General features: G+C 34.8%; 1 protein-coding gene across 21 annotated transcripts in view; it reads right to left on the bottom strand.

Moving 5' to 3' along the window:
• Positions 1–26,115, bottom strand: part of CLOCK (clock circadian regulator) — a 141,175-nt gene that overhangs the window by 47,694 nt on the left and 67,366 nt on the right. For 18 of the 21 annotated variants that reach the window (XR_008912874.1, XM_056802638.1, XM_056802634.1 and 15 more), the window contains 5 exons: positions 9,499–9,589; positions 8,615–8,674; positions 7,936–8,084; positions 7,593–7,684; positions 4,144–4,233 (listed from right to left, as the gene is read on the bottom strand). Coding sequence is in view for 20 of the 21 variants with exons in the window: in XM_056802638.1 (XP_056658616.1) it covers positions 4,144–4,233; positions 7,593–7,684; positions 7,936–8,084; positions 8,615–8,674; positions 9,499–9,545 (438 nt within the window). In the remaining variant the exon portion in view is untranslated. Of the gene's footprint in view, positions 1–884; positions 3,213–4,143; positions 4,234–7,592; positions 7,685–7,935; positions 8,085–8,614; positions 8,675–9,498; positions 9,590–26,115 lie in introns of those variants that run through there. The other 3 variants (XM_007496443.3, XM_056802640.1, XM_056802639.1) reach the window with 3 other exon arrangements.

The following is a 26,115-nucleotide window of genomic DNA, read 5'->3' on the forward strand; positions in this document are numbered from 1 at the left end:
AGCTAATTTTCTTTTCTTTTTTTTTTCTTTTACTGAGAATTTTAACTTGCTGGTCTTAATTTAGGGGTCACGGCTAGGTCTTACCTTTCCCTACATATGTATAGCCTCCTGCAGCTTCATGGCCTGGCCAGCTGAACTACCCTTGCTACTTAGTAGAAACCATGAAATTAAGTAGAGATCCATTTTTCAATGAATTTTGCTTATCGTTAAGCTATCTCTTTTAGTGAGGCTATTCACACCAAAGACAGATTTTGATGCCAGTCAAATCAGAGTTTGGACTTTTCCACTTAGCATCTGCTTACTATATAATTCTAATTGAAATACATTTTAATATAGAGGGAACAAGAGAGACTAACTAGGTTTTCTCTACCTCCATCATTCCTATACATAAAATACCATCTGCCCAAAGAGTTTAAAAAGCAAACAGAATTTTAGCTCTTTCTAAAATAACAATAAAAAACAACCCAGTCATTTTCATGGAACTGTCCTAGCATGTAACTCAATCCCTTATTAGCAACACTTTCTGGGGCTGAATTTTGGTGGGCTAAGATACAACTGATTCTTTTTTTCTAAAGCTCTGTTCTAAGCTCTACAAAAAACTTTTAGTATACTGACACAAATTCATTAAAATATACCGTCTTGAGCCTTTAAACAATTAGTGTTCAAAATTTTCCCTTTCAAAATAATGAAAGGAAGAATTAACTAGGAAATTGGGTCAGCCAATTAATTACTATAATTTTTGGCAAAATACAATCTTCTGATGGCTGTTTCTTCACCTGTAAACTCAAGGTATTTAACTTAATCTCTAAAGAAACTTCTAATTCTAAACTCTATGACTCTAATGAAGCATTAATAAAGTAAACTCATTCAAACATTTCTCTTACTTCTCTTTTCTTCTTCTCTAAGTTGACAAGAGCACTTTCTTCTTTGTCCCCTCCACTCCACATCTTGTATTATGCTTTTTTGTGTCTTGTGCTTTTATCTCCTCAGTAGAATTTAATATCCTAGAGCACAGTATTGTTTCATTTTTGTCTTTGAATCTACAGTGCTTTTGTACAATATCTTACACTTAGCAATCATTGAATAAAATGTTTAGTTACTGATTTTCCAAAGTGAATTTAGGTAAAAAGCTTCTATTTCGATTATTATCCATTAACACATTGAAAATGTATTTTAATTTATTTCACAGACCTAGACCTATTATAAAGTCATGCATGTGACTATGTATACTAATACAGTCCCAATTTTTTTACTATCTTACTTCATTTAAGTTACACATCTAGTATTTCATCCTTCATTGTCATCATCATTAACAAGCATTCATTAATCACTAACTACATGTCAGGCATTTTGTTAAACTAGGGGAACAAAGAAAGGCAAAAACATAGGTCTAGCCTTCATAGACCACACTCTAACATTTTCAAATGCTAATACTTTAAAAAAAAAACTTACTTTCTGTGTTAGAATTGTTACTTAGCTATCAGTTCCAAGGTGGAAGATTGGTAAGGGCTAAGCAATGGGAGTTAAGTGACTTGCCTAGGGTCATGCAGCTAGGAAGTGTCTGAGGCCAGATCTGAACCCATACATCCTATCTCTAAGCCAGGCTCTACCCACAGAGCTACCTACTTGCCCCCTGAAGTGCTAATACTTCTGATTAGGATAGCATATTTTAGTTTTGTTTTTTTTTAACTGCCATGCACATGTCTATGCTAATTATTCCTCTTGAGTTGTATTACAATATTACCTACATCAACAGAATTAGGGAAAATATATAAATGAATTAGTTCTACTACCAAAAAAAAAGATTAAATTAACATTTTGTATAAGAAAGATGTTGACTATTATCTCATTTTAAAAAACACACATATAAAGAGACCAGTCAAGATGGCAGCGTGGAAGAATCCCCACTAACCTCTCTCCTATAATTTTTCAGAAAGATACACAGAAAATATATCAGCTAAGATTTGAGCAGGAAATCCAAGACAAAACCGCAAGCCACTTTTCCAGCCAAGGTCAGCATAGAGAGGCAGTGAGGTCTGGGGCCAGAGGAGATAGGGTCTATCTAGCTAGAAATGGCCACATGTAGTATTCCAATGCAGGGACTAAAAAAGGGTCAAAACTGTGCACCAGATGCACACAGAAGGACCCAAACTTTTGCAAGGAACAGGAACAGGTATCAAGTGGCAGCTCTGCCACTGAGTAATCAGTTCTAGGTTACACAGGACCTGAGCTCAGAGGTGGTGGTCCAGGGCAGGGAGCAATCACTTGCAGGCCCTAAGCTGGGCACTGAGGAAGGATCAGGCTCAGAAGCATACAGCAGCTAGTTGATTGATTGACCCTCAGAACAAATCAGGTTCTCAATCCTAGCCTCCAGCCCAGATGGAAGTATGGAGGGGAATATGGAAGGCAAGAAATGTAGACCAAAGGAAGTTTGTGGTTCTGTCACTGTAGAGCTTGCTAGCTAGCTGAAGGTAGCAGTCTGGCAGTAGTCTGCTGGAACACTAACCAAAGACAAGGCCAGTGGTATATATTGCTCAAATTTAGACCAAGAATTTTAAGAACTAAGACCATAAAAGCAGTAATTAAGATTGTTCTGGATCAGACTGCTTTTCAGAGGCAGCTGGTGGCACAGAGACTATAGCACTGAGTTTGATGTCAAAAAGACTTAAGTTGATATATAGCTTCAGATACTAGCACTGTGTCTCTAGGAAAGTCACTTACCCTCTGTTTCCTAAATGATAAAATGGGGATAAGAGCAACTATAGATTTGTTGGTGGCTCATATGGGATACTTGTAAAAAGCTCTTAGCACAGTACCTACTACATAAGAGCCACTACATGAATGCTTATTCTGCCTCCTCCCCACCACAATGCACACACACACTTTGGAAATGCTGAAAACATGCAGGTTCCCAGCCTGAGCTGTCCTTGAGATCCTACAATTACATTCAATATCCCAAGAAAGCAACAGCAAGTCCAAAAAAACCAAGCTCAGCCCAGAAATTCCCACCAGCAGTGTCAAGAGTCCCAGCTCTTTCATAAAGTATAAAATAAAGAAGATTAGAAGAATGACCAAATAAAAAAAAGTTATCACCATGAAGAGCTATTATGGTATATAAGTATATAAACTTATCAGGTACAAAACCCCTTAATTCATATATCTGATGTACCAACAACCTTACAATGGATAAAATTCTTGAAAATTTTTTCATAATAAAACTATTGTTGAAATGGGAATAAAATATATAAATATGCATGTGATAAAACATTTGTCTATTGCTACTTATCCCCAACAGAGGTAGGTCACTCAAAACATAATTTCAGAAGGAGAAAATAAATCCAAAATATCTACAAGCAACATCTCCCCCCCCGCCCCCATGACATACTCCCAAAAAATAGCTTGGATACAAGTTCAACTAGAATTTCTGGAAGAAATGATATAAGAGTTTAAACTGATTTCATAAATGAAAATAAAGTGACAGGGAAAAAATAGAAAATAAATGAGAGGTATGGAAGAAAGAATTGGAAAGAAAACTTAACAGCATGGCACAACAAAAACAAAACTTTACACCTTAAAACTATACCCAAACATGTTCTATCGTTTGAGTTTTACAAGGCAATATATTCATGAAGAAAAGACAGTATGGCAATAAAATAATATAATCAATTTTAAAAGTAACCAAGAAAGCTGAATGAATGCAGGAAATGATTTTCAATAAAATACAGTATAATGACACTTCAATGAATGCATATTATGAAATGAAGTAGCCCCATCCCAGCCAAAATGATAACATCCCTCAGAACAGATTGCTTGAATAATTCTCCATCTGAATTTCTTCTCCCATTCAATCAATCAATAAACACCAGCTAGGTGGTCATTAGAAAGTTCCTAATGTGCTACTGCCCCTGTCCTACTACTCTTGATCATGGGGAGCTGCATTTTCCCCCATCCTTTTCATTCCAATAACTACTTTGAAAGCTTTAGTTCTTCACTATCTAGGAGGTGGTATCTAGCCATCTGGGTTCTATTTACTTTTTTTGGTTTGTTTCTAGGGATTCCCAATGAATATAACATATGTAATAAGTTATCGCCATCTGGTACTTACATATAGTAATACATTTAGTATTCATCTTTTATACTTACTGGTAAATGTTCAAGTAATGGAGTTACACTTTCAGATACATATATTATACTTCCATCTGTCATGATTGCTAAAAAAAAACCATCAAGAGCCTGAAATTAAACATAATGGTCAGTTAAGTGAAAAGAAAAAAGCTCATATGATAAATATAAATGTCAGTTCATGGAAAAAATGGTATTTAAACATAACTCATCTAGATTTATAAAGTATTCTACCAAATATTGAGTAATTTCCCTTTCAATTTCTTTGGACATGTAGATGTGCAATTTAGTTGCCTCTCCAGTGTCCAGATTAAAAAAAAAAACCTCTCAATTCATGTCTGATGTGCCAACAACCTTTACTATGGATAAAAACCTTGAAAAAGTTTTCATCATAAAACTATTGTTGAAATGGGAATAAAAATACATAAACACATAATAAAACATTGGTCATTTTTGCTTACCTCCAATATAGGTAGTCAATAAATTAATAAGAGCTGCTACTATCAGTTCTACTAGTGAATTGCTTTTAGTTTTATACATAAATTGTGGCTGTAAAACTAAAAAAACAACAAAGCATGGCAGGAGGAGGTTTTATTAAATTTTCATCTTATATGGTTAAAAGATGTGTATATGTACTCAGCCACCCATAGATATGGTAAACATTTTAAAAATAAAAAGACTCCCTGCATACTAGAAACTCTTTAATAAAAAAATTAAGTTCTTACTCCACTACCTTAATAGCATTTACAAATACAGTTTTGAATTATATTAATTTCCATTATAAATCAAATCTATTTTTGGCACTTAGTAAATATTTACTGCCATAGACACATACTAGTTGTGTGACTCTGGCCAAATCTTTTAGTCCCATTTACCTCAGTTTCCTCCTCTGTAAAATGAGTTGGAGAAGGAAATGACAAACCACTCCATTATCTTTGCTTTATCCCCCAAATAGTCATGAAGAGTCAGATATGACACAAAACCACTTAATAAAATATTTACTGGGGTCAGCTGGGTAGCTCAGTGGATTGAGAGCCAGGCCTAGAGAGGTCTAAGGTTCAAATCTGGTCTCTGACACTTCCCAGCTGTGTGATCCTGGGCAAGTCACTTGACCCCCATTGCCTAGCCCTTACCACTAAGACAGAAGGTAAGGGTTTTAAAAAATATATATTTATTATTACTAAGATGTATACACACACATACACTCATATCACATATACCTGTATATGTATTAATCAACGGAGCAAGCATTTATTAAGTATTTAGTATATTTTAGACACTGTTCTAGTCTAGACACTAGCTAGTCTTATTAGTCATAGGGCAAATAGTAAGCCAAACACCATACCATTTGAAGAGATATATACCAACACATTTGTTAATACAGATATATGTGTAGCTATATGTATATAGATATAAACATGCATGCATATGTTCTATCCAGAGAAACCACAATCAGGTGAAATTTGGCCTACTCAAATCAGATATTGAGATTCCCCCGTATATCTTGAATTGAGACGCTAAAATTATGCAAATAGGCCAAATTATATGTTTTGATAAAAATCTACCTCTGAGTGATACAAAGATATACACACATACACATACACACACACACACACAGAGAAACCTATATATTTTATAGTTCCAGAAGGAAAATTTATTTTATAGCAAAAGTAAATACTAATTGCAAAAAATATGCTTCATATAATAAATACAGAGAATTCCAATGCTATGATCCTAAATATTGTAATAAGTGATTTAATAATTATATTTTAAAATAATTTCTGAAAGACAATAACTATCTCACCCACATCACTAACATACTAGATATGAGGGCTAAGGAAATAATACTAAGAAGTTAATTTCTGGTAGAAAAAAAATTAGTGAAATTATAACATTTCAGTTTACTCTGCAATTATAAAAAAATTAACTACATATTTGTTTAGGTAAGACATTGAGTTTTGAGTATAGATTTATACATGGGCACAAATATAACTGAATTTCACAGATCTTTCACTTCATATTCCAAGCCATATTCATCAATATTTCCATATGCTAACAATTCAGCACCAAGATTTATTTACACTAAGAATTAGCTTTCATAACTAACATCAACAAAAGATAATTCATGAATTTAAGTTTTTCTCCTCCCTTGCTACAATTTGGTCTTTTGTCATACGGAGATATAAACACATACATTATAATAGATGGATATGCCTTTTTGCCAGGCACTAAAAATTATTTTTATTAAATAAACGTTATTACCAAATGGAAATTGGGCATCAGCTGAAGAAAAGTTTTAATAGCCTCTGTGTTTCTCTATGTTGATTACTTCCTTTACTTTTCCATCTAATTAATACATTTTTCTCACCTTCCTATGCTTTCTCCTCAATCAAAGCCTATCTACTTTAAAAACATTATTTCTTTTCTCTCTCTTAATTTGTTTAGTTTTAATACAAATATTTTTATTCTTTAAATGCCTTTGAAATACAGAGAGAGCAGCTATGTTACATTACCATACCTCATATGAAGTGAGAATGCATGAAATGGTAGGTCAGCATTTTGACATTTATATGGTATTTATGATTGGTTCATCCACTAACATACAACTCTAAAGCTGCATGAAGGAATTCTGACTTATCTATAGAACCCCGAGTCTTAGAAACCTAGGACATGAACTCTGACACATCTAACACCAAGCTGGAAAGATGTAATTTCAGGCTTACTGTCAGACTGTCTGCCTACAGAGTACCAGCCAAACTAAATTTCATCACTAAATGGTAGGTTATAGGAATTTTTTTTGGACACAGCAATTCCAAAAGATTACTGATTAAGGGATAGAAGGATTACAACCTGCACTTGGTTAAGGAATACCTACAGCAAAAAAACAAACCATCGATCCCAGAATTATTATTTGGTTTTCTGAACAGACTTGACAATTTTGAACAAAATACATCACTATTAGAACCCAAATTAATTAGATTTTGAAAACTTTGTTATTTTAAAAAAAACACATGCTCAGTTCCTATAATTTCTAATTAGTTAGGAATGAATTCCTTTCTCTTGTAGTACTAAAAACTTAGAGCCATGTTTTACTATTACCTCCTAGAAACACATTTTAAAATTTAGTGCAAAATAGGCCCTGCAGCAGTCAAAGTATATGACAGAAGACATCTAATATAATTAAAAGCAATAAAGTAATGAATATTTTGCTAATTGCCAGAGAAGCCTCAGAATAAGGAGAATTTAAATATATATATATTTCTCTTATTAAACTGTAAAAACCTCAAACAATACAGAATCTAGGAAAATTCAAAGCTATAATAAAAAACAAAAAAACAAAAAACTGATTAATGTTCATTGAAGCTATAGCTTGCTGAATTCAATTAAATAAAAACAATACTATTATTTATCAAAAGTCATTAAAATTTTTTAAGAAGTTAAAATTTTTAAGAAGATGAATTGTGATATACCTCTAACATTAATTGTGTAAACTCTTCATTACTAAGGAATGTAGGTTTCCAGTCTTGTCGAATTTCACTGGCATCTGACTGTGCAGTAATTTCTGTAAGAGATTAATAAAAAGATTATATTCTGCACATTGTTTTTCTACATTGACCATTAGTCAAAACCAATTGCTTTTTTACCTCTAGGTTACTTATTAGGAAATAGAAGATTTTTGTAAAATAACAAAATAAGTGTTAAAACTTGAGGGGTTTCTTTTGTAGATTATACCTTGCTTTTAAAGAAATAAAACCAATAATGGATTCAGTTTGCATTACTTGAAATGTTTGTTGAATTGAAAAATCAAAATACCTTTGTGCTTCCGTAAAAAATCAATGCTTTTCTGTAGTACAGTGGATTTGTCCATCTTCCGAGCATTACCAGGAAGCATAGATCCCAATTCTTTGATGAGAACATTAAACTGATCTCTGCGCTTCTTCTCAGATTTATTTCTAGATACTCTGAGGAAAGATTAGCAATCATTCAATGTAGAGTTGGAATCATCCTCCAAGTTAGTCTAGTAAACATATTTTTAGGTAATGAAACATCCACAGTAGGAGAACCAGCCTCAGAATACAATGTCCTTGATGCAGAAGATTATTTTAAAAAGTTTAAAGTAACAATTGTGCAAATGAAGGTGCCTCTCATTTTGTAACTTAACAAAGGACATCTATTCATTTCTTCCACATAAACAAGCAAATATTTACTTTTACATAAAATCAAATTGAACTATGTTCTTAACTTGATTGAACAAATGTTTTTGATTCATTTTATACATCTTTATGTCCTAAATATCAGTGTGCATGTCTCGATTTTAATGAAGGGGGAAAAAATCACTATATTAAATTTATAGCCAAATAGATTATAGTTTAGGTTTTAATGTCTTCCTATAATTTATGAAATAAAGTTAATCATAATTCAAATTAACACTTAAATTATTAAAGCAGCCAATTTAATAATTTATTTGTAAGTATACATTTTAAACAACCACCTTTTTGCTTTGTCCTTGTCATCTTCTTCCACCAGCCCATCAAAAATACTACCATCATCTCTAAAAGAGACATTGAAACATTAAAACAGACATTAATATCATACTCACTATGAAACTGAAAAAAATATCCTATAACTTGAATTGGATTGTAAAGTCGCTTTATTAGGTAGGCACTATGATTATGTTGAAAAACAAATTAATAATAAGAGGAAAACTAAAACTTGAGTGGATGAGAGTTTAGTTCAATTCCTATTTAATATCTATTATTGCCCAGCACTGTGGTAGAAATTTTGTTAAGAGGTTATAGAAAGTATAACAATGTTAGGCAAAGATAAAAGTTTATAGGAAACCACTTCTTTTGCCATTGAATGTAATAATTCATATTGTGAATTTTAATAATGTATTTTTAATTTTTCACATTTGCTTTGTGGTAAGGCAGTTCACAAAACTATTAGTCACTCTCCCCAGTGTTACTAAGCTTATTTATATTTGCAAATTTAAAAAATCATCTCTATTATCAGTGGTCTCCACATTCTTACTTTAATTAAAAATAAAAGTTTCAAGTGGTTTAGGAATTCATTATTAGTTCATGTGGTCAAATCTTTTTCACCTAAAAAGTGTCCAAAGTATGCTTACTAGTAAGAACTTCTCTTACATGGCTTCTTTATGGAAGGACACCAGACTGCAATCTTCCCTCTTTACCTTGTCATACCTCTACTATAGTAACTATAGTATTGTATCTTATTAACCATAAAAAGGACACTAGAACACAGAGATGGGATTTAAAAACATTAAATATAAAAATCTTTTTATGTGTTTTATGTAAATGATTAATTTGTCATTGAAAAATAATTTAAAAATAAAATAGCATCTAAACAGCATACCTGTCTGCAATTGAGCTCATTTTATGATAGCTTATGGTAAAGTACATAACATGCTGCGCTTTCGTCTTGTGGTAGACATTTGTACTTCTGCCTGTGCAAGAAGAAAAATAAGGGGGTATTAACTTCCTAGTAACCTAAATTAGTTAGTCAAAGCTATAGCTATTCACAGATAATAATTTTTTTTAATTTACTGAGAGCTATTCAAACACATACACATACCTTTTTCAAACAGAAAAAAGGACACCAGCAGAATGCAAAATTTCAGCTTTACTACTGTTTCCATTAAAAAAAAACAGCAAAAAAATCAGCATCATGCAAAAGAACTCATCCTAATATATAAATGCCAATATTAAAAAAAAACCTGGGGCATCTTACCTTCTTTCTCCATATAACATTGTCTCAGTGATTTCATCAGCTCTTGGGTTCAGTCATCATCTCCTTATGGATGAATCCCAAATCTCTCTCTATATCTACATTTATACTTACACACATTATATATTTGTATAAACTATGTACATAATACACAAATGTGTATGTATAAATACATACATATACATATGCATATATACATGCCCATACACATACAACGGGATTCAAATCTAGTCTGACACATAGTGACCATAAGACCCTGAGCAAATTACAGTAGGCCCTAGTTTTATGCAAATTTGACACAGACAAATTCAGGTATGTGTGCAATTGTCAATTTAAAAAAAAGACTGAAAAATACATAAAATAAAACATTTTAATTATGCACTAAATCTGCACTATTTCCCCAAGTGATATAAAATCTTGAAGCAGTTCACCTGATCCTGCTCAAGCTCTCTCTGAGAAGCATTAGTGTGAATCATTACATTGTTTTGCATCAAACATTAGCTCCTGCATCAGTCTCACATGTAACAAGCTGTGTCTGTGTCAGAGAAGTACTTCTCTTTGTATCATTAATACTATTTAGTTATTAATAAAGGTACCAAAGTATAAGAGTAGTGATGCTGGTAACCGATAAGCCTAAGAAAAGTTGTGAAGTGTCTAGCTTTGCTCTTAAGAAATACTTGTTAAATAATGGGGTTCACTATCATGCAAGATTTCAACATATGAGAAGGGTGTTGGAACACATCAGTTATGTAAAATGAGGTCCTACTATATTTAACTTCCCGGTGCCCCAGGCAATTCTCTAAAACTCTCATATAAGCATATATGTGTCTAGAGTTTTATTTATTTTTATTATTTTACTTTTCATCTTTGAATCAATACTGTGTATTGGTTCCAAGGCAGAAGAGTGGTAAGGGGTAGGCAAAGGGGGTTAAGTGACTTGCCCTGGGATTACACAGCTGGGAAGTGTCAGGTTAGATTTGAATCCAGGACCTACGGTCTCTGGAGCCATGTGTCTAGAATTTTAGAAGACTATATATAACCTCTCTCTCCTATACTACCATTTGTCTTTGGAATCCTTTAGCTGGATGAGTCTCTGGTATCTCAAACTTAACAAATCAAAAAAAGAATTGATCATAAACCCATTTCTCCTCCATAGTTCCCTTTTTTCTACTGAGAACAACACTATCCTTTTACTTACTTTGGTTCTTAATTTCAGTCATCCTAAATTTTTCACTCTCATCTTCTATATTCAGTAAGTTGCAGTTTTGTTGATTCTAATTGCCACACTATCTCTCCATTTTGTTTCTTTCTCTGCATTCACAAGGTCACTCTAGTTTGATTGTTATTACATCTCCTTAAGGACTGAACTTAAATATCAATAAACACAAACACTTCAATATATATATAATGAAATTAGAACAGAAAAATGATGGTCTATGAAACTGAACCTTTATTATTTCCCTTTCATATATATGTGTCCTCTCTCTCTCTCTCTCTCTCTCTCTCTCTCTCTCTCTCTCTCTCTCACACACACACACACACACACACACACACACACACACACACACCTCTAGCTCCCTATTCAGTGTGCCATCCTGCTTTTCACATAACTTGTTAATAAATGCCTGTTGTATTGAAATGGATATCTGTATAATACATTTTAAGGGCTACAAATTTCTTTACATACATAATCAGGGAGGTACTACAGATACTAGTGTCTCATTTACAGATGAGGAAACAGACTTGGAAAGGCTGCTGCAGTCAAAGAACTAGTGTCTTGCTCTCTATCCATTAAAATACAGGCTGCCTCAACTATCCCAAACAACATACAATCGAAATGGATTTGCTGCTAGGATTGATTGTAAAAATCAAATCATAGGCCTATATTCTATCTTTTGATACTACAGTCTTTCTGAAAGACTAGGGAAAATATTCCATGATTTTAACAGTAATTGTCTCAATACTAGAAAGCACTTGTGTTGCAGTACTTCAATAACTAGTTGTTTTTTTGTTTTTTTTTTCCCTGAGGGTGCTATTTCAAGCAGAGTATCAAAACAACAGCCACACTCAGCCAGAAACACACTGATTAAAAACAATTGGGAGCAGCTAGGTGGCTCAGTGGAATAGAAAGCCAGGCCTGGGGTCAGGAGGCTCTGGATTGAAATCTGATTTCAGATACTTCCTATTTGTGTGACCCTGGGCAAATTCCTTAATTCCCACTGCCTAGTCTTTATCATTTCTTCTGCCTTGGAACCAAATGATTCTAAGACAGAAGGTAAGAATTTTTAAAAAATGTAACTGGGAAATGTTTAAGAAAATAAATAACAATACAATAAAACAGATAATGTTAATTTGCGGTTTCCTAAGTCAATGTGCAGCTGGTAGCATTCCATTTCTATTTGGGTCTGACACTACTGTTATAAAGAAATAAAAATAAAACCAATTGGCACAGTGCCTTGCATAGAGCAGGTATTATGTTTACTGAACCAAAATATCTTGAATATTTTTTAAGTCCATAAAGAGCAAGAAGGTACAGAATTACTTAATATTTATATTTGTAAAAAATAATTTTAGCATCTATAAAAGTTATAAACATTTATTAAGATTAGAATCAAACATTTCTATATATCAAGCACTAAATACTGAAATGAACCATAAATGCCCACTTCAGAATTAGATGACACTAAATTAAAGGTGAAACTTTCAACTTCTAAAATATGGAAGAAATATAATTAGTGTAATTTTAATCTTTGAAAAGACCTTAGACATCAACTAATTCAGGCTTTTCTTTTTTCTTTTTAACTAATCTTTTGGGTTTTTTCAATATTTTATTTTTTTCCAATTACATGTAAAAATAATTTTTAACTTTTTAAACTTTTGAGTTACTAATTCTCTCCCTCCCTCCCTTCCCCTACCCCCTTCCTGTGAAAGCAAGGAATTTGATATAGGTTATACATGTACAGTCATGCAAAACATGTATTTCCATATTAGTCTTTTAAAAGAAAACAAAAAATAAAGTTTTAAAAATAGGTCTTGATCTGCATTCAGGCACCATCATTTTATTCTCTGGGAATAGAAAGCATTTTTCATCATGAGTCTTTTGAAATTGTCTTGGATCATTGTACTACTGAGAATAGCTAAGCCTTTCATAGTTGATTATACAATATTGCTGTTACTGTGTACAATACTCTTCTAGTTCCATTCATTTCACTTTTCATCAGTCCATGTAAGTCTTTCCAGATTTTTCTGAAAGTATCCTGCTCATCATTTCTTATAGCACAATAGTATTCATGGCTTTCAAGTAGTTCAATAATTTTTTTTCCCCTTTAAAATATTTTTCCATGGTTACACAATTCATGATTTCCCCACCCCTCTTCCCCATCCTTCCCAGCGCTGACAAGCAGTTCCACTGGGTTATATATGTATCATTGTTCAAAACCTATTTCCATGTTATTCATATTTGCAGCAGAGTGATCTTTTAAAGTCAAAATCCCCAATCATATACCCATTGAAACATGTGATCGAGCATGTTTTTCTTCTGTGTTTCTACTCCCACCATTCTTTCTCTGGATGTGGATAGTGTTCTTTCTCATGAGTCCCTCAGAATTGTCTTGGATCACTGCATTGCTGGTAGTTGTGAATTTTAGATTTATTCCACCCTGCTTAGTCTAACAAAACAGGAATGTCTACACCCATACTTAAGGATTAAGTGTTGAGATGGCCTATGACAAGACACATGCTAGCAAATGACAAATCAGAAACAACTGACAGACCCCCTGGGCTGTCCTAAGTCAAGCTTAAGCTACCATTGGTACATGTGAGATGCAAGAAATGATGTAAAAAACAGTCTATATATTTCACGTCACTTCCTCTCTGTGGGGTCTTTTTCACGGAGAGGTGGCTCTGGCTCTGTTGGAGGAGAGGTGGCTAGTGGCAGCGTGCTGGGCGTCTTGACATCTTGGCGTGGCTGCAGCTATTTTCCGGGTTTGGCACTGAGCATCCTTGATACAATACTGGGAGAAGTTTAATAGCCTAGTTCAGGTGAGGCATCTTCACTGAGCTCTCTCAGAGTTTAGGCTGATTCTTTTTTTTTTCCTTTAGTTTTCCTAAAAACACCATCCTCTTAGGAGGCCCCTCATCTCGTAGGAGGCCTCATGGCTGGAAGGTTTCTGAACTACCCTTGACTCAGGCTAGGCCGGAGAAATCTTATACCCTTTTCCGTCTCTCTTCTTCTTAATTCCTTCCCTCTATATTAATTAAATCACCATAAAATTCCCAAACTGACTTGAGTATTTTTATTGGGATTTGAATTAATCCCTGGCAACCAACTAAATTTATATTTCAGTCAAAAACCCCTAAATTTACCCCTTACATAGTAGAAAAGTCCATTACATTTGATTGTGCCACAGTGTATCCGTGTCTGTGTACAACGTTCTCCTGGTTCTGCTCTTTTCACTCTGCATCAATTCCTGGAGGTTATTCTAGTTTTGTTAGACTAAGCAGGGTGGAATAAATCTAAAATTCACAACTACCAGCAATGCAATGATCCAAGACAATTCTGAGGGACTCATGAGAAAGAACACTATCCACATCCAGAGAAAGAATGGTGGGAGTAGAAACACAGAAGAAAAACATGCTCGATCACATGTTTCAATGGGTATATGATTGGGGATTTTGACTTTAAAAGATCACTCTGCTGCAAATATGATCAATTCCTTTCAGCACAATAGTATTCCATCGCCACCAGATACCACAATTTAGTTCAATAATGTTTAAATTATCTCTTCTTGACCTATTTTCCTGGTCAGTTGATTTTCCAATGAGATAGCTCACAGTTTCTTGTATTTTTCATCATTTTTATTTTGTTTTATTGTTTCTTAGAATCATCAGCTTCCATTTGCTCAATTCTAATGTTAAGAAATTATTTTTCTTCAGTGAGCTTTTGTACCTTCTTTTCCATTTGGTCAATTCTACTTTTTAAGCAATTCTTTTCTTCTGTGAGTTTTTTTTAATATCTTTTCCCTTTTGGCGAACTCTGCTTTTTAAAAAGTTCTCTTCAATATATTTTTGTGCTTCTTTTACACATTTGGTCTATTGTGTCTTCTAAGGCAGTGATGGCAACTCTTTTAAAGACTGCACTGTCTCCCCGTCCCCTCTAGAGACCATTGTCATGTCCCGCCTCTCCTTATGTCACACAGGGGAGGGAGAAAGTGCTCCCATTGTACAGCTAGGTGGAGGGTTGGATGACCTGAGGAATGTCCTCAGAGAGTGTAGAGAGGGGTAGAAGAGTGAGTGTTCCCATTGGACTGCTGGGCAAAGAGACAGAGAGGTATGCTGGAGAGGGGGAAAGGCAGCAGCTTTGCCCAAGTTCCCCTGCCTTTCTAGTAACACACTCTAGTGGCACACATGTGCCCACAGAGAGTGCTCTGCATACCACCTTTGGCACACGTGCCATAAATTCACCATCATGGTTCTACGGTGATATTTTCTTTGTTTTTTTTTTTGGCACCTCCTTCACCAAGTTGTTGATTCTTTTTTCATGTTTCCCATGCATCATTCCCCCCTTCCACCCCAGTTTTCTTTTATCTCTCTTATGTGTTTTTAAAATCCTTTTTTAATTCTTCCAGAATTCCTTTAAAATCTAAGATCAATTCATATTTTTCTCTGAGACTCTACATGTAGCAATTTTGACTTTGTTGTAGAAGACTTTATTGACTTCTTCTGAGTTTGTGTTTTGATCATCCCTGTCACTATAATAACTTTCTATTTTTTCTAGCCTATTTCTTGACTTTTAACTTTTATTAAAGTTGCGCTCTTCTCCCAGGGTGGAGGGGCCACTGTCTCAACTGCTGGTTTTTGTGTAGCTATTTTCAGAACTAGTTCTGGGTTGTATGTTTTCAGTTCTTCTAAGGTAGTATGAGGTATAGTCACTGTTCTCCTAGCCTATGTTGGTCTGTGAGCAACCACAAGTACTTTTGTGACGGGGGTCACTGCCCCCCTAAGGCAACAAGTTCTGGAGTCCTCACAGGAAGACTATCACTCAGGCCTGGGTCCCAGATCAGTACATGGGCAATGCATCAGAGTCCTGCACCTAGTGCCAATAAAGGGATCCCTTTAATTTTCTTCTGACCACTTCTCCAACCCCTTACCATCTATAGGCTGAAAATTCCAGAAGCCACTGCTGCTGATTCAGTTATCCCCAACACCTGCTGCTGGCTTGCCAAGGCTTGGCCTTCTGCTGTCATGATGAGGCTCCACTTTCATCTCAGTACAACAGACTTTTCCTGCTGATCTTCTAGTTGTCTTCAGCTGGGAAATTGCTTCACTCTGTTCTTTTGTGGGTTGTATCACTCCAGAATTTGTTTTGAAGTTTTAGAGTTGTTTGGAGGGAAATCTGGGAGAGCTTAGGGGAGTCCCTGCCTTTTCTTTGCTCTGTCTCCATTTCCTTCATTCTGTATATACTGATTTTTATTTTTGTGCTTTTTTAATTGCTTCAATTAAAAAAAGTTAATAAACAAAACTTAATTTTTTTAAAACCTTTACCTTCCATATTAGAAATGATATTAATTATCAGTTCCAGAAGAGTGATTAGAGCTTGGCAATTTGGGTTAAGTGACTTGTCCAGGATTGTACAGTTAGGAAGTGTCTGAGGCCTGATAACCCAGGACCTCCTATCTCAGGGCCTAACTCAACCCATTGAGACACTTAACAGCCCCCCCAAATAGTTTAATTTTGAAAATAGATTAAAATTAGTTTTGAGAAAATCAAAATACTTTAAAATCTAAATTATGTTAAGCAAATAGAAAGGTAGATATTATTATATTTTTATAGAAAAGTACTTGAGAAATTTTCTCAGGCAGAGAACAATAGAGAAATATAATATAGGTCTTCTGCCCAATTCAGTCCATGTCTTTTCCTGAAATATAAATATAAAGTCTATCTATAAAGCAGTCTCATTACAGATAGTTTTGGCTTTCTGTTAAGTCCATATTATGCAAATTTGACTCTCTTGCCTGCAGGCAGTAGTTCTTTCCCTAACCCTATCCCAGGTTTGGGTTCTGATGAGCAATGGTCCTGGCAGCTGCAGCTGCAGCAGCACCAGCAGCAGCACCAGCACCAGCACAACCCAGAGATAGGGGTCCTCTGCTGCAGGCACTGAATCTATTTGAGTTTTAGGTATAAAGAAGTATAGGGGGCAGGGCCACACCAACCATCCCCAAGAGATAGAGATCTATAGAAAGGACCACTTATGGTATGTGAGAACTATCTGTACTCTACAGCCACACTATATATGGAACACAAACATCAGGAAATGGCACAATTTTTAACACTGCTCTCACTTTCCCAAATCTCTTTTCCTCCATGCTTCATTGCAAATAAAGAGACACAGTTCAGTCAAAGAAACTAACACTAACAACTAACTGATAATGTCTGATAATGTATGCATATCTCTGCAGAAAGTTTACTATATGACTAGTCTTCTGGAATCAAAATAGTCATTTCAGTGACCTGAATTCTGATGTCTGTTAGCATTGCTTTCATTAGTCATATATTTCTTTAAAAAAAAAAAACCAGAGACTGACATTAGGTGATAAGCAATGATAGAATACACAACTGAAAACATCTCAAAGCAAAAATCTTTAGTGGTATTAACATATTAAACAATATATTTATATTGCATTTATATACATTACTTCCTTTGAGAACTACTACTTAAGATATATGGTATTTTATCTTATAATTGAAGGTAACAAGCACTAGGCCTATTTTATAAGGCTGAAATCAATGTCACAAAAAGTTGGCTCATATAGCAAACACCTGAGACTATATTACTAGATTCCATTTAGTCATAATTTCTTCTCAGGTACAGAGACAACTTAATAGTGTCTGACATCCTTTCTAATCTTGCCAAATGTACTCCTGGTTCTATCCTCTCCTTTTTCGCCCATGGAAGTCTTTCCATTCCAGGCCTCACTAGCACTACATTCCTACTAGTTCCCACCTGATAACTCAATGAACTTCCTATTTTATTTATTTGACTAATCTCTCTCTCTCTCTCTCTCTCTCTCTCTCTCTCTCTCTCTCTCTAACTAGATGTCTGATAAGTGAATCAAACTTAATGCATTCAGACCAGAACACATTTTCTTCTTCTCTCTTCAGGGCCCTACTATCCTTTTAGTAGTTAAAAATCTCAGTCTATACTATTCAATCAGTTGACAATCTTGTTCCAAAGTCTTGCCAAATCTTTCAACGTCTGTAATATCTCTCACATTTCTTTCTTTCTTTTTCATTTACACAGCCATCACTCTTGTTCAAACCTTCATCATGTCCTGCCCAGCCTAATATCTCCTTTCTTTGTCTCCCAATTCCAGCTCTTTCTCCACTTAACTCTCAAACTGATGTACTTGAGGTACCTGTCTGGCTGAGATTCTTATACAATAAACTTGAAAGCCCGCCTATTACTACTTCCAGAATCAAGTATCATTTAGTCCATATTGTACTGAACTCTTTACATCTTGGCCTCTTCCTATCCTTTTTACCAATTTCTCCCCTCTATGAACTCTACAAATCAACCATCACTGGCCTGATTTCTGTTCCTCACATATGACACACTACTCCTGTCTCCATGCCTTAGCACTGGCTATCTTTCATGCACCTCTCAGAATCATTAGTTGTCTTCAACACTCAGCTCAAGTATCACCCTCAGCAGGAGTCCTTTATTACTGCCAATAGTTGTTGGTTAGCATCTTCCCTTCTAAGGTTGTCCTTTATCGACTTTTATGGATCTCATATATACTTTCAGATATGTATGCTATCTTTCTTATTAGAAAAGAATAGCCCTGACCTAGAGATTGTTTTGGACTTATATTTGTATCTTCACTACTTGGCATAATGCCTGAAACATAATAAGTGCTTAATAAATGCTTGCTGACTGATTAAAGTGACTTACACAGTCACATGGGTAGTAAATGACACAATTTAAAACAAGGTCCTGAATTTCAAAATCAGTGCACTATCTACTATATAGCTTGTATCCAGAGATTCTATCATGGTAGTGGTTTTCTTTAACATTTTAAACTGGTTGTGCATGTGTACAATGGGACAGCAAGCAGGAAAAGAACTGAAAGAGCCCCAGCTGTCAGCCTCAATAAATAGGATTACTCTATATTCCCCAAGTATCAAATGAAAGTTAACCAAGCAAAGTGGTAAAATGAATGAATTAAAGGATCTTTCTTTTGGGATGCTATCCAGAGAGAGTAAAGTAGAAAGCACATCTGATATATATTTACAGATATAGACAAGGTGTCAATTTATTTGCTTTTGCTATTCTTATAGGTTACAAGGGAAGGCTTTGATGGTAGGCAGAGTGAGAAGTGTTAATGAATAGCAACATTGATGCAAAAAAGAAGTGAAAAGAGCATTAAGGAAATGAAAAACAGTTAAAAGTATAAGAAAGTTCAGAAACTAATAGACAAGAAAGTTAGTTTTGTTACTATCATGTTAAAATTAATAATTCCTTAAGACAAATTAAATAACTAATAGTTAAAAGTTAAAGTTAATTTCACATACAACCCTTTTTCTGTTCCTTCTCTACTGAAATATCCATGTTTACTTAATTTGTCAAATTCATGATAAAAATATTTTAAAGAATTTTAAAAGGATCAATCTGATAGAGTGCTGCACATCAAAAAAGATTCTAAGTACTCACATTCTACCCATGTCCTTTCATATACCTATAATAAACCTTAAGTAATATATAACCTACTAATATAAGAGAAGTTAAATTTTTAGGTTTTTATTTGATTAATTAAAAAAATGAAACAAAATCTTGATTTTAAGGTCCAATAACATAACATTCTTCTTAAAATTAGGGTGGAGGGAAATTACTTTCAGTTACTAGGATCTAAAGTTTACCAATCATAAAAGATGAAGTTACTTCCAGGAATTAAAAGCTTTTTATGTAAGGAACTTGAGCTCAGTTATCCAATAGTAAACCTCATGAGCTGAGAAAGCACTACATTGCTGTCTTATGACAACAGAAGTCATTAATGACATGGGTCTTATATAAATCTCAACAAAAAACTAAATCTTTTAAATAAACATGGAAAGGTGATGTTATTGCCATAAGAATTACAGATAATGTTACTAAGAAGTCAAATATAGAAATAAGTCTTCTATTTGCTCATTATAAATATAGAAGCAAACATATTTTTAAGAATCATAAGATACTATTTGTAATAGATGAGCCTAGTATCTGACTTTGCATGAGTGGAATAGTATTAGTTTGTATTATGTTTCAGCTGCAGTTAAAAAAAAAAGCAGGAGTAGAAATCATGATCTCAGTCAAAGCAAAAATAAATCTAATAATTAAGAGATAAGAAGGAAACTACAGCCTGACAAAAGGTACCATAGACAACAAAGTTATATCAGTACTAAACATATGTGCAGCAAATTGTATAGCATCTGAATATTTAAAGGAAAATTTAAGTAGGCTATAAGAGGAAATAGACAGTAAAACTATACTAGTTAGGGAACTCAATTTTCTCCATTCAGAACTAGAAAAATCTAACCAAAAAATAAACAAGAAAGAAGTTAAGGAGGTAAACTTGGTTTTAGAAAAGTTAGAAGTAATAATTTTCTGGAGAAAATTGATGGGAAGAGAAAAGAATATACCTTTTTTTCTCAATGACATATTTACTACTATGTATTGTGTACCTAATCTATTCCACTAACCCACCACCCTATTTCTTAAGAAGCAACAGACAGTTTTGATGATTACCTCATTATAATATATTTTGAGATCTGGTACTGTTAGGATACCTTCTTCTACATTTATTTTTTCATCAATTCCCTTGATATTCTTGATCTTTTGTTTTTCTAGATGAATTATATTATTTTTTCTAGCTGCATTAAATAATTTTTCTGTAATTTGATAGGTAGAGCACTGAACAAGTAAATCAAATAAGGTAGAATCATCATTTTTATTACATTGGCTTAGTCTACCCATCAGCAATTAACATTTTCCCAATTGTTTATATTTGACTTGAATTATGTAAAAAGTATTTTGCAGTTGTGTTCATATAATTCCTGAGTTTGTCTTGACAGGTAGTTTCCTAGGTGTTTTATATTGTCTAAAATGATTTTAAATGGGAGATTTTCTATCTCTTACTACTGGACTTTATTTGGTAATATATAGAAATGCTGATGATTTAGGTCAGTTTATTTTGTATCCTGAAACTTTGCTAAAGCTGCTAATTATTTCAGATAGTTTTTTTAGTTGATACTCTAGGATTCTCTAAATAACCATCATATCAACTGCAAAGAGTGATAGTTTGGTGTCCTCACTGCTTATTCTAATTCTTTCCATTTCTTTTTTGCCTCTTTCTTCTCTAATTGTTATAGCTAGCATTTCTAGTACAATATTGAATAATACTGGTGATAATGGGTATCCTAGCTTCACCTCTGATTTTACGGGGAAGGTTTTTCCCCCTATCTTATCTTCAATTACAGATTATGCTTGCTAATGGTTTTAGAGAAATACTAGTTATTTTAGGAGAACTCTGTTTATTCCTATGTACTTGGTTTGTTTTTTTGTTTTGTTTCTAAAAACCCCTTACCTTCCATCTTAAAATCTGTATTAATTCCAAGGCAGTAAGGGCTAGGTAATGGGGGTTTTAAGTGACTTGCCCAAAGTCACATGGCTAGGAAGTGTCTGAGGCCAAATTTGAACCCAGGACCCTTTGTATGTAGGCCCAGTTCTTCAATACCCTGAGCTACCTATCAGTCCCCACTCTAGTGTTTTTAATAGAAATGGGTATTGTATTGCATCAAAAGCTTTTTTGGCATCTATTGAGATGATCATGTGATTTCTATTGGTTATTGATATGGTTGATTATGCTGATAATTTTCCTAATATTAAACCAAGTCTGATATAAATCCCACCTGGCCATAGCTTACGATCCTTGTAATATATTGCTATATCTCCTGCCTAGTATTTTATTATAAATTTTTGCATCAATAATCATTAGGGAAATTAGACTATAGTTTTCTTCTCTGGTTTTGCTTTTCTTAGTTTAGGTATTAGCACCATATTTGGGTCAAAAAAAAAAGAATCTGGAAGGACTCTTTCTTCATCTATTTTTCCAAATAGTTTATAGAGTATTGGAATTTGTTATTCTTTAAATGCTTGGTAGAATTTACTTGTGACTCTGTTTGGTCCTGGAGATTTTTTTCATAGGAAGTTCATTGATGGCTTGTTCAACTTCTTTTATTAAAACAGGATTATTTAAATATTTTATTTCCTTTTCTGTTAATCTGGCCAATTTATATTTTTGTAAATATTTATCCCTTTTGCTTAAATTGTCAAATTTATTGGCCTATTAATGGGCAAAATAGCTCCTAATAATTGCTTTAATTTCCTCTTCATTGCACATTCCAAAGGGCTATAAAACTGTGCATGTCCATTGATCTGGCAATATTATTACTAGGTTTGTATGCCAAAAAGGTTTTTCAAGAAAAGGAAAAGGACGTATTTGTACAGAAATATTTATAGCAGCTCTTTATGGTGGCAAAGAATTGGAAATTGAAGGGATGCCCACCAAGTGGGGAATGACTGAACAACTTGTAGTATGTGACTATGATGGAATACTATTGTGCTATACAAAATGACAAGAAGGATATTTCAGGAAAAATCTAGAAAGGCCTACATAAACTGAGGAAAAGTGACGTGAGCAGAACTAGGAGAATATAGCACACGGTAATAGCAATATTGTATGATAACCAACTATGAATGGCTTAGCTGTTCTTAGCAATGCAGTAATCTAAGACAATTCCAAAACACTCATGATGAAAAACATGCTATCTAACGCCAAAGAAAGAACTGATGGACTCTGAATGCAGATTGAAGCATCTTATTTTTTACTTCATTTCCTTCATTATTTATTTCATTTTGTTTTATATGTCTTCTTCTACAACATAACCAATATGGAAATATGTTTTGCATGATTATACATGCACAAACCTAGATAAAATTGCTTACTGTCTCTCAGAGAGGGGGGGAGGTAAGAGAGAGAATTGGGAACTCAAAGTATAGAAGACAAATATTAAAAAGTGTTATTACATTTAATTTTGGCAAAAATTGTAGTAAATAAATTCAGAATAGGGTGACTAGGTCCTGATTTACCTCTGTGCATTATTATAACACCTTGGCCTAAGGCAGGAATCTGAGCCCCAGATCTAGAACCAAGTCTTTTCTACTGCCTCATTCCTGGATTCTGCTTCTGTCCCCTGGTGGCTCAAAATACTTGCTGGAATAGTGATTCCAGCTCTCTCATATTAAGAGACACAACAAGATATCAGAGATCAGATCATTCTGGTTTTGTCCCCTAGAAAAGGTCTGGATGTAAGCTTCAGAGTTGGCTTTTTCCCCTCCAGTAAGTTTTAGTCCCTATTTACTTGAGATTCTCCTGGCTTCTGGGACATTGCCACCATCATCAAAAGGGCCACTAACCAGAATTCCCAAAGTATTATCCTAGACTGGATGTGGATGTCCATTGGTGTTCGCTCTTTATTTTACTGAATCACTGCTTGACTTAGAACTCCTTTTTATGTTTGCTGTGGTATTTAGACAAGTTCCCTCTTCTTCCCTTCCCATTTCACACCTATCTTTCCCCACTATCTCTTACTTAACCCCATTTCTCATAAAGAAGTGGCCCTTTTCCTTGCCAAGACAAATTCTTCTATATGCATTCTTGATTCCATTCCTTCTAAGAACCTGACTCTTCTCATCAGAACCAATCTCTTTCTAATCTTCTATCTCTCCCTATTTACTGGTTCCTTCCCTACTGCTTCCAAAGATGCCCATTTCTCTGCCATCCTTAAAAAAAGAAAAAAAAAACCCCTTCACTTGTTCCTATCATTTCCTATAGCCTAATGTATTTTATCTATCTTCTCCTTTTCAGCTAAATTCCTTAAGAAAGTCACCTATAATTAGTGACTCCTCTTTCTCTTCAGTCATCTTAATTTTTTATTTATTTTTTTCCATCTTCTATGCATTTTATTTGTGATTCTCCAAAATATTCTTTTCACAAATATTCATTGACCAACTACTTTATGTATTATTATTTTTTCCCATTTGAATTAGTTTAGTCAATTTAGAAACATTATTCCCTGGTTACAATAATCACATTATTTCCCTCCCTCACCTCCACCCACCCTTCTATCAGCCAACGCACAATTTCATTAGGTATTACTTCGGTCCTTGATCAGAAACTATTTCCACGTTGTTGATGTTTGCACTAGGATGTTCATTAAGAGTCTACATCCCCAACCATATCCCTTCAATCCATGTACTCAAGCAGTTGTTTTTCTTCGGTGTTTCTACTCCCACAGTGTTTCCTCTGAATGTGGATAGTGGTTTTTCTTGTAGATTCCTCCAAGGTGTTTAGGGTCACTGCATTGCCACTAATGGAGAAGTCCATTACATTCGATTGTACCACAGTGTATCAGTCTCTGTGTACAATGTTCTCCTGGTTCTGCCCTTCTCACTCTGCATCAATTCCTGAGGGTTGTTCCAGTTCCCATGGAATTCCTCCACTTTATTATTCCTTTGACCACAATAGTATTCCATCACCAACATATATCACAATTTGTTCAGCCATTCCCCAATTGAAGGGCATCCCCTCATTTTCCAATTTTTTGACACCACAGAGTACAGCTATGAATATTTTTGTACATGTCTTTTTCCTTATTATCTCTTTGGGGTACAAACCCAACAGTGCTATGGCTGGGCAGACAGTCTTTTAGTGCCCTTTGGGCATAGTTCCAAATTGCCCTCCAGAATGGTTGGATCAATTCACAATTCCACCAGCAATGCATTAATGCCTCAACTTTGCCACATCCCCTCCAACATTCATTACTTTCCTATACTATCATGTTAGCCAATCTGCTAGGTGTGAGGTGATAAGTCAGAGTTGTTTTGATTTGCATTTCTCTGATTATAAGAGATTTAGACACTTTTTCATGTGTTTATTAATAGTTTTGACTTCTTTAATGGAAAATTGCCTATTTATGTCCCTTGCCCATTTATCAACTGGAGAATGGCTTGATTTTTTTGTACAATTGGTTTAGCTCTTTATAAATTTGAGTAATTAGATCTTTGTCAGAGGTTTTTGTGATGAAGATTTTTTTCCCAATTTGTTGCTTCCCTTCTAATTTTGGATGCATTAGTTTTGTTTGTACAAAACCTTTTTAATTTGATGTAATCAAAATTGATTTTACATTTTGTGATTTTTTTCTAGCTCTTGCTTGGTTTTAAAGTCTTTCCTTTCGGACTTCCGGGTAATCATGGCTGCAATCTAGACGCCGCACGTTTCCTCTCCCCAGCACCGAACGAAATAGACTACATCAAAGGAGCATAAAATCACCTTTGGAGGAACAGAAGGACTCCCCAGTACCCCACAGAGGCAAAGGTACGTGGGGCTTGAACATTTCCACACTAAAATAAGAAGGAAAAGCTTGCACAGAAAAGTGAACTGAGCCGCCCTTCCCCCACCCCACCTCCCCCAATAAACCAGAGTGAGCTACCTGAGCGCTCACCAGGACAGCGAGTGAGTGGGGAGCGTCTCTGTCTGGGGGGGCACTCCAGGGTCCTTGGGATCTGGGGACTGCCAGGAAAAAACGTCTCAGGGTGCTTTCACTGGAGAATCCAGCGGACCTGGACTTGGGGCGGGCTGCGCTGAACAACGCGCGCTGATTATCTGGGCGGAGCTGAATACCTGGGCTCGGAGGCTGGGAAGAACTAGTCTGAAGCAACCTAAATTCACAGAAAAACCACTCTTATAACCCAGACCCCAGACCAAAAAGGAAAGGGAAATAAAACCACCAAAGGGATGGCTCACATGGCCCAAAATCAAGCCTCCAGGAAGAAAGGGAAAAAAGTGACTATTGAAAACTTTTATGGTGGAAGTACCCAAGGGAAAGAGGAGAATGAAGAGGAAATCCAAAAAAATTCAGAACACGCCTCCCAAAATGGAAACTATCAACAAGCTCTGGAAGATCTCAAACTGGAACTTATCCAAAAGATGGAAACCTTCTGGAAAGAAAAATGGGAGAAAGAGATCAGCTGTCTGACAGATAAGACTGCTCAATTGGAAAAAGAACTCGAAGCAGCCAATACAAGGGCAGACAAGGCTGAAAAGCAAATCCAGTCCCTAATGACCAGAATTAAGGACCTCGAAGAAAGTG

The sequence above is a fragment of the Monodelphis domestica genome, chromosome 6, assembly GCF_027887165.1.
Source record: "Monodelphis domestica isolate mMonDom1 chromosome 6, mMonDom1.pri, whole genome shotgun sequence".
NCBI lineage: Eukaryota > Metazoa > Chordata > Mammalia > Didelphimorphia > Didelphidae > Monodelphis > Monodelphis domestica.